Here is a 10323-nt window from a genome sequence, read left to right as displayed (position 1 = left end):
GCAAAGCTAGTGGGAGCATATATGGCAGGGGCAGATCCAGGAAGGGTCCTGAGGGTATGGACCCCCCTTTTTCGTCAGAAAATTCCAAGACAGTATAGTCTTCATTTACGTGGTCAATTGAACCCGTGGAGGTCCGCATAAAACGAAACGCATAAACGAAATAACAGAACATATGGGATTAATTGAAATAGAGACTGGGCCGACCCCCAAACTACACTTTTTCCAACACAATACCTACGTTGTAGTAAAAATAACATCTTAACTTTATGATGGTATGCACACAATTAATAAAAAAGAGAAATATCAATAATATTAGGGTTTTTTAACACTTACATTAGTAGAAGAGATGGCTAGGCACATAGGGATGGGGGGTTGGTTCCGAGGCAGAGGGCAGATTATTGGCCCTCACCTGTATCACCTGTATCAATTGTATCACTATCCACCACAGAGGCTTGCAGGGCCTCTTTGTCAAACCCCTCAAAGTCCATATCCTCACTATCACTGACTTGGGCCGGCTATGGTGGGTGGCGGGGGAAGAACTTGGTAATGTTTTGTTGACTGAGCGACCTTGTTCGCCCTGCCTGCGCCACTTCCTGCGTAAATGATGGAATGAACCGTGTAAATAAAAATTGTCGGTCTGGCAAGGTGCCCCGTAAATGACCAAACGCGTAAACCGAGACTATACTGTACTTTTCTTTAATGCAGTATTGTACTCGGGTATTTTTATATCGAAAAAGTAATTACTATTGACCTCAGAACACCTCTTAATATCAAGTGCACATGGCTTCAAAATGGCCTCAAAATGCCCATGATATTGGTCAGATTTAAAAAAAAAATCTGGGAGGACTTTCAGCACCCCCCAGCTGGGTGAGCTTGCTATGCTCACCATGTTCCACCACCCACAACTTGTTGGACCCCCTCTTAATATTCCTGGATCTGACCCTGAATAAACATGGGCCAAATGTGAGACAACATAACAAGTACTGTATACTGGAAGAATCTGTAGAGATAGTCAATCTGGGCAGTGATACCAATTAGACAAGGACTGATGACACACATAAAGACAAACAAGTTTGTTATAATGATTGCTCTAAATTTACCACACACTTTCTCAACTAAAGGTGGGCAGTTGCGCCACAACTTTCTTGGTTGCGTATGCAGTTGCGCCGCACATTTTTCCAGAGAGTTGCGGCACAACTTTTACAAGCATTTTCAAGCGCAACGTGCAAAATTTGTCGGCAATAATTGAAAATTGGAATACAACTGCATAGCGACCGCATAAACAAACGGGCATCCCTAGAGCCGCACATTACGAAAATTTATGTTTCTGGCGGAATGATTCAGCATACACATGATACAGGTCGGGCACCATATTTCTGAACTGTAAACCAGATGAGACCCCCCCCCCCTTCCATTGCTCCCTCACTGTAGTTGCCAGATTTCATCTTTCACATAAACTCTAGAAACTAGAGTTAATGTGAAAGATGAAATCTGGCAACTACAGAGAAGGAAGGGGAGGGAAGAATGATTCATATCATAACCAGTCAGGTAGTCAATAGCACTGCAGTTAAGCCGTCAGTTTCTTTTTGTTTTGTTTCTTGTTATTACTAGTATTATGGATCATTGTGTGACTAGGAGTAGTCTGTGGCCGGCAGCAGTGATCCTGCCGACCAGGACATGGACACGGAAGTTGAAGTGACTGAGACTGTTGACAGCCAGTCCACCGAGACTGAGGCCAGTGGCAGTGAGGCATTTTTTTTGTAATAAAATATTGATAATATTATCTTTTTTATCAATTATATTTTGTTTTACTTGTAAATAGGCAAATTATTTTATTTTAGTATTTATTTATTTATTTTTAAAGTTGCTCGTTGCAGTTGCGGCGAAACTTTTTGAAAATGGTTGAAGGCGCGGGTGCAGCACAACTATTTCAGCTAAGTTACGGTTGCGGTTCAAAACATAAAGTTGCGTGTGCCCCTATGCTCAAAACTACTCGCATGAAATTTTCTATTACCTGTATTGTTTTTTTTTACATGTGGAGTCTGTGTTGATAGAAAGGTTTCTTGTGGTTACTACACAGGTTTTCTAAGCATCAACATTGGTCTTGTTGATGGATGCTGTTTACTTGGGTGGTTGACTTACACTCAATATGGTGGTGGTCCTTGCAGGAATGGTTCCTTACATGAGTGGTACTGTAGTCATCAGTATTGTGTTGTGATCTTGAAGACTGTCAAAATAGTTGTGTGCTTATTCCATACAAATGCACTGGAGGAAAATTCACCATTTCCTGGCATTATTAGCTGCAAAAGGTTTTCCTCTCAGTCCCAAGGAAAACTTTCTTTCAAAGTTCCAAGGCATCATTCTCATCTTTGATATGAATGACCTCTCAAAAAGTGATTTGCTACACTGTATCAGTATTTTTCTTCTTGCAAGGCTCTACTTTCAGCTGCAGCCATTCCTGCACAATGATATAAGAAAAAGGAAACTTAATACAGTAAGCCCAGATAATTCGGGGATTTTTTTTTTTTGCGATCCTCTATTATTTGTGGATGACACCCTGGATGTACCAAAGAGTGTCTAAGGGTAGTTTTAAAGTTGCTGGCATTTTCGTGGCCAGGACAGGGAGCCATTCGTTCTAGAGACAGTAATTTCCTTTACCTGTATTGTATATGTGTGTGTGTGTGTGTGTGTAAACACACACACAAAACACATACAAATAAATAACAATGGGAAAATCCTCTCATAAATTATCAGAAAAAAATTATTAAAAATGTTGAGTCTACCCTCAAGTCCATTCCGTGCTTTGTTATTAATAATGCACGGAGTAGACTTGAGGGTAGACTCAACATTTTTAATAAATTTTCTTCTGATTATTTGTGAGAGAATTTTCCCATTATTATTTAATCCACACACACAAAGATATATACAATACATGTAAAAGAAATAATTGTCCTAAGGGCAAACACAAAGGGAATATACTTTTTTTGTACAAAAGTAAAAATCCCCCCCCCCAGTCAGCAATGTTATTCGCAGATTTGGCGATTTCGGCCTTTTTGAGAATCTAACCCCCGTGAAATTGAAGGGCACGCTGTATATAAAAAACAAAGTAAAGCAAAAGTATTGTAACAGTATTTAACAAAAATACTTCAAATTGATCAGTATTTAACCTGTTGCTCTGCCACACCGCTACAGACTCACATATATACAATCTTCAAGTGTGGTAGAATTTACCACCGAAGGACTAACATTTGATCTTGACTGCAGGTAAAGCAGTTATACTTACTGTACTGGTTTGTACAACAATGTGAATACTACCACCATTGTTCTTGTTTAAGCCAAGTTCCCCCATGTTTAAAAGCCTTGTTCTTTTCCCCACAGGAAGTGGCACACTATATTACCCATTAATAACTTGATTATCTAAGATGTTACCCATTAATTACTCTGCACATTATGTGCAAGAGATGTCACCCCAAGGGACATTAACTGTCGTCTTGTATGTTCTCTTTCCTGTAATATTCTAATTCATCTGGAGATTGAAAGATAAAATACTTTACTGCAAAATATGACTATGTGAAGTCCTTAACAGTAAGAATGGTACATCTTGTAATTACTTGAATCCTTTAGCTGCTCATAAAATAGCAACTGCTGTACAATTGCAGATGAACTTACAAAAATTAATTTAAATTAAAAAAATGTAACAAAAACTGAGCAGAGTATTACTGTTCCATAATATGAAAGACAAGTTCCAATATAATTGGCTGATCAGTGATATTGGCTGCTGCTCGGTGGATGACGGGAATCAGTTCCACGTCCAGGTCATTCATACACGATGCTGGCAAACGACTTCCACTGCTGCCCGCTTCATAACCCACCTGGGAAAAGTTACATCTTTTAATATCAGGTCTCATAATGTGTTTCTATAGCACGTACTTAATAGATTCCTGTGTAAGAATTTAGTTCTTACAAAGCTGGCATAAATGAGTAACCAAAATTATAAAAGAACTAATATACAGTACTGTACTTGGGAACCACATAAATGTAGGCCCATACCACGTCAAAGTTTACCAGAGCTTATTTTTACATTGATTCATCAAAGTACCGAATAAAACCGAATACAATAAAGACAACTACATATATACAATCTATACACTATACACCCTAAAGTAAATGATGACAAGAACTGTGCATTCTAACAGAGAGGACCCCCCCCTCCCCCCCCACACACACACACACACAAGCACTCGCTGGTAGGGACATTAAGAAAAATAAATAAATATACCAAAGGTCACATTTTACTTACACTATCTTGATGAATAGTGGTACGCAGGCCAAGACAAGTGTGTCCATTGGAATATAAGTCAGACAAGTGTGGGGTGAGCGCCACACAGAATGATCGCGCCAATAACTCAGACAGTCGGCTCAGGTTCACATCGTTGCTGTTGTTACTTTCTCCCTGTGAAGGACAAAAATCTTGTACTACAAACAAAGGAATCTCAATACTGTACAGTGAAACCTCCATTTAACGTACCATGTGGAAAGGTAAATCCACTATTTCAAGGGTTTATTAAATGTGAAACCTCCATCTAATGAACTATATAATGAAGAAAGTCCATTATATTAAGGGTCTGGAGAGAGAAGTCTGTTATATGAAATGTTTCACTGTACTATACCAAACTATATCTCTTGCAGCTAACTACAAGATAACCTCGTTCATCAGTGAGTAAGTGAACAAAACAGAGAAAGCCTACACATGCATTCACTCCATTCACACTATTGATGATGACAAAGTCTCATATTACTGGAAGGACATAATTTCCTACCTGCATTATAAAGACTTCTGTCCACCTTATGAGATGAGCATTACTGACATAATCAGTACCAGAGTGAATCTTAACCGAGGGTATTCCATCCATCTGCTTCTCATCAACTGGACTTTTGATTCTGAAATATGACCAGTATAGAGATAATTACTTTTAGGAATATAAATAATTTACTATGAAGTGATATTTAAACTACTGCTGTGACTACCACTTTTCTACACCAACAAGCCCTAATTCACTTGTTAGTTATTTTTTTTTTTTTTTTAATAGCCCACCAGGGCACAGGTCACTGACCCACAACGGAGCCTAGGGAGTGAAAAAATAAGAGTAAAAATAAAATAAAAAGAGAAAAGAAAAAGATTACATTAACCTAAGCCCCAGGTTAGGGTACCGCTGGCCGTATCCCCCACCCGGGGGTAAATTGAGAAAAATCAACTTGTCCAAAAATTATTTTTAACCCTTTTAATGATAAAACAGTAAAACAGAAGTAAGAAAAACTATATATTGGCCATCTAGAAACTTCCCTGGCAGTGCAGAGGGAGATAAGGGTACAGCTTGTCATGACAGCAAGCCTCATGGTCACCTACACACTTAGTAGCTTACCTTTGTATCCGGGATTGCCAGTAATGCATATATTTACTGTACTAATCATAATACTTATTTGCTATAAACTATTCATTTTGAATATTTTATTTGCATGATTTTCCATAAAAAGTGCTCAGCAACACTCACCAGTCGGTCGCTATGCTGTCTGGCTGCTCTGTGTTTCATAGAGCAAGTAGTGCAGAAAATAATAACAACTCCACAAATAAATACATTTATAACATAATCATAGCATTATTTTACAGTAATACTACACTACAATCCAAGCAACATTGCAGCAAAGAGAAAGGGAAGAGAGATTATCAACTAAAGGAGGAGTTAATAAGACAAAATGCCTTTGATTCCACCCTATCTAACAGTTGGACAGAAGAAGAACCACCCCAGATATGAGAGCAATACTCCAAGTTAGAATGAATGAATCCCTTATAAACTTGAAGCAACTGCACAGGAGTGAAGTAGCTACGGCTTCTGTAGTATGGATGAATTCTCTCTAAATCATCATAAAAAAAATCACTTTGTATAAATAATAATTTTATATCAACATATTACAGGTGTACTGTATTTTAATATGGTTGGGAAAATATTTATTTATATACATTTATTCTTGACATTCTTTTTTTGTTGTTCTACTGAGGCAGGGAACAACACAGCACAGATGACAGAAATAAATCATCTTTACAGGATGATGAAGAAGATGCCAGCAAATGATAAGAACAGCCTAACCTGCAACGTATACCAACAAACTTACCCAATGTTAAAATTCTTGTCATCGCTGGTCCACTTGATGGTCACAACTTCGTCGGGTTGGCTTGCTGAAACTGGACCGCAAGGAATCTCGAAGTCCTTCATGTTCTGTAAAGCTTCACGTAATTTGGTCATCATGTCTGCTGGGATCTGTTAATGAAGAGTGTGAACAGTAGGTAGAGTAGCTGGAAAAATTTATCTGTAATCAAACATAATAATTCAGGTAACTGATCATTCTTCACCCCTATTCTCTCGTAGGAAACTCTGATAGTTATAATATACATCAAAATCATATCATCTCAATCTCTGACCAAAGAAATATAAAATATAACAAAATAAAAAACTTGTATACAGTACTGTGCATCCGTGCAAATTGACGAGCTGAGCAACTATGTGTGTGTACAGTGTATTTCTACCTCTTGTCTTAACAGTTGTGATATATTGTCATTTTCTACACTTGTCTCCCGTCTACAGGTACTTTGTCTTTTCGTTCAGGTTTCCCTATACCCCTTGATCCACCACACAATACATAACTTAAAGGAGAAATCAAACAAGGGGAGATTAATGGTGGATAAGAGTAGAAAGCAATAGAAACGGATCAAGACAAGTGAGAAAACAGTAGGAATGGATCAAGACAAATAAAATGAACAGGAAGGAGTCAAGACAAATAAAATGAACAAGAAGGAGCCAAGACAGATAAAATGAACAGGAAGGAGCCAAGACAGATAAAATGAACAAGAAGGAATCAAGACAGATAAAATGAACAGAAGGAATCAAGACAGATAAAATGAACAAGAAGGAGTCAAGACAGATAAAATGAACAAGAAGGAGTCAAGACAGATAAAATGAACAAGAAGGAGCCAAGACAGATAAAATGAACAAGAAGGAGTCAAGACAGATAAAATGAACAAGAAGGAGTCAAGACAGATAAAATGAACAAGAAGGAGCCAAGACAGATAAAATGAACAAGGAGGAGTCAAGACAGATAAAATGAACAAGAAGGAGTCAAGACAGATAAAATGAACAAGAAGGAGTCAAGACAGATAAAATGAACAAGAAGGAGTCAAGACAGATAAAATGATTTAAAAAAAACACATTACCTGAACCATGAGGCCATCTTCTACAATGGAAGATTTTGCCGAGAGGCCCGACGTGGTCTTCAGGGCACCATTAAATACAATAAAACTTGCCCCAGTTACTGCAAGGGAAAGTCATGATTGAAACAGGTAATTACTGTACACCTTGTATAAATCTTTTAGTTAATAAGGTGAAAATATATATTGCAATTAAAAATGAAGTGTGGGTAGTATGATACAGTGAAACCTCTATTTAATGGACCATAAAGAGAGGAAAGTCCATTGAGGGTCTGTTGTATGTGAAACCTCCATCTAATGAACTGTATAGAGAAGAAAGTCTGTTATATCAAGGGTCTGTTATACAGGTGTATGTGAAACCCCCATCTAACAGATTATATGGAGAGAGACATTCCTTATACAGAGGTTTCACTGTATTCCTATCTTATAGTGTTTCAAGGGTGTATTGATGATAAACTGAGGAGTAAGTATAGAACATTTCCTGAGCACAATACATTATACTAAAGCCAACACAAGTACTGTACAGTACTTAGCTAACCTCTACGTGGTCGATTATGAATATTAATTGCTTGAGTAGAGTAGTGGCCATCATCATTTTCTATGGTGACCAGGTGGGAGTCAGCCTGGGGACTGAAGTTAGCTCCAAGGGCCAGGACGTGGTCATTGCTGTTACTCAGAGCCTTTGTTACCTGATACACAAATACAATACAGTTACTTTACAAAATTCTTGTTAGTGATATATGGAAATACTTATGACTCAACAGAGATAGTGGAGACAGAAATTAGCTAAAGTTGAGGAAAATATAATACTGTGCATACTCTCACAGCATGTATGTCAGGTTATCATAGCAGGTCACATCTATCAGTGGATGACACGTGTCAGCCAGCCAATGTAACATAACCCACATTACCAAAACAAATCTTGGACAATTACCTGTTCATATCTGTTCTTAGGGAATAGTAAACTGGTTTTCTTATCCTCCATGTGAATGACAAAACCTTCAATGCCAGGGACGGTGTAAGCATAATTACGGAAATCCTGAAGCAAACAAAACAAGTGGCGTTATTTAATGTTTTCTTCAATGATTTAATACAATTAGGATGTGGATCCATTAGCAATGAGGAGCCATTATAATTGGACCCCAATCTTTATAGTATGATTAGGTTGGGCTGGGACCTATTAGCACTGAGACCAATGTCACCAACTGCCTGATCTAATGATTTATAAAATAAACAAAACTTAAATATGTTACCAAAGTGATATTCCATAATCACTTGACTGAATGGACAAAGAAGTTCAAGAAATGAAAAGGATCATTACCAGTAAACACCAGGACTACAAATCTTTTATCTCAGGAGAAGTTAGTAGTAACATGAGGGTATTTCTCAAGTAGTTGGGGCCTGGGGGTTAAAATCTTGTATTTCACCCAATACTAAAGAATGCTACCCATAATGCACAGGACTGCCACAGTGACTTCATCTTAAGACTCTTACCACAAGAAGGTTCATTATGGTGTGCCCAATCTCACAGAAGACGGGCTTCCTATTGCGTGCAGACACAAGCGGACAAGGGTAGTAGCGGAACTCTGCACCCATGCGCAGCATTAGACGAAGTGGGAAAACCTGCGGAGAAACACAAACACCTTCAAAATGTTTTCACCAATTTTGTTAATATATTATTATTTGATGCCAGTGATTGTACTATGGAGGAACTCTCAAAATATGAAGGAATGTTGAACATGTGGAGGAACAAAAAAATACTGTATATCGGAAGATTGACTTTAAGGAGGAATTTTCGTAATCTGGAGAATGCTCTGAATGTACCAATACTTCTCAACAGTTTCTGAATCCCGCCTTGAAACAGATTTTGCAGAGAACTTCCTGTAGTCAACACACCTTTGCCCATGGAGTCTCCCACTTCTGAATAAGGACGGCAAAAATATATGGTGAGGGGGGCAAGACCAAGTTACGGAGGCACTGGAACGTGGGGCGGATATAAAGGAAACCACCATGCTCCCGTGACCCCAGGAACCCTTCTGGTTCTGTGAAGATTGTGTGGCCTAGTTCTGACACCAGATTACCTGAAACACCAAACAAATTTTTTCTCATTAGTAAACAGCAGAACAGTACTGCAAAGGGTAATATGGTTTACAGAGATGACAAACCTACATCAAAGGTTAAAAATGATTAGTGGCTTCTGCAATTTAATATTCACACCAGTAAGACAATGTTCTAAAGTTCCTACATAACTAAACTCATGAAAATGTAAAAAGAGGGAACTATCACCTCATAAAACAATCAAGTACAAACCTTGATTAGCTTGTTGATAGACAGTGTGGAAGAAAGCAAATATATCTCTGGGTGGATGTGTTTCACCCGGGGCCACTTCCAGGAGAACAACCATCTCTTCCTGCCCGACCGTACACAAGCCGCGTGTCGCTATGTTCCACACCTCCACACCCACGCAACATTCCACTGTAGCACACCAGAGTTATATCTTAAAACTAATGCAAGGAGAAATTTTAAAATAACTTTGTATTTAATTTATATATTCCAAAGGTTAAAAATAGCGAAAGAATGTTCAAATGTAAACCCATCAGATATCTTACCTTGAAAAAAATATTCCTGCCAGGTTTTAATTAAATTTTGATATTAACACAAGCCTCAACAGATCCCAGCCATCAATCTTCCCAATCACAATAAGAGGATAACGTGAGCATTAATTGCATCACCTGAAGAATCTCCACCCTAGCTTACTTCACCTAAAGATTAACCACCCTAACACTATGTTGGGAGGGGGTTAGAAAAGGAAAGCATTAGAGTGGTTAATCATAATCATAAGGTGAAATAAGCTGGAGTAGAGTTTTTTTTATTCAGATAGCTACTATACATAGTTCATCAAGCCCTTAGCACTATCAGGGTGATGATTTAACCCTAAGAGGACAATGATTTAAACCTTGCCATGACCATAATTTAACCCTACGAGGACAATAATATAACCCTTTTGAGGATGATGGTTTAACCCTCCAAGACTCAAATGGTTAAATAAATATCACCTCATA

The 10323-nt window shown here is 38.1% G+C and overlaps 1 protein-coding gene across 8 annotated transcripts in view; it reads right to left on the bottom strand.

Moving 5' to 3' along the window:
- Positions 1 to 3002: 3002 nt before the first annotated feature.
- Positions 3003 to 10323, bottom strand: part of LOC121862108 — a 34537-nt gene continuing 27216 nt past the window's right edge. For all 8 annotated transcript variants that reach the window (XM_042360096.1, XM_042360095.1, XM_042360094.1 and 5 more), the window contains 10 exons: positions 9572 to 9736; positions 9158 to 9342; positions 8756 to 8884; positions 8196 to 8300; positions 7800 to 7950; positions 7268 to 7365; positions 6172 to 6317; positions 4821 to 4941; positions 4301 to 4453; positions 3003 to 3872 (listed from right to left, as the gene is read on the bottom strand). In XM_042360096.1, coding sequence (XP_042216030.1) covers positions 3717 to 3872; positions 4301 to 4453; positions 4821 to 4941; positions 6172 to 6317; positions 7268 to 7365; positions 7800 to 7950; positions 8196 to 8300; positions 8756 to 8884; positions 9158 to 9342; positions 9572 to 9736 — 1409 coding nt within the window. In that variant the 3' untranslated portion in view covers positions 3003 to 3716. The remainder of the gene's footprint in view (positions 3873 to 4300; positions 4454 to 4820; positions 4942 to 6171; positions 6318 to 7267; positions 7366 to 7799; positions 7951 to 8195; positions 8301 to 8755; positions 8885 to 9157; positions 9343 to 9571; positions 9737 to 10323) is intronic.

The sequence above is a fragment of the Homarus americanus genome, unplaced genomic scaffold, assembly GCF_018991925.1.
Source record: "Homarus americanus isolate GMGI-L3 unplaced genomic scaffold, GMGI_Hamer_2.0 scaffold25013, whole genome shotgun sequence".
NCBI lineage: Eukaryota > Metazoa > Arthropoda > Malacostraca > Decapoda > Nephropidae > Homarus > Homarus americanus.
The sequence above is the reverse complement of the archived record's forward strand: the minus strand, read 5'-3'. Positions and strand labels throughout refer to the sequence as shown.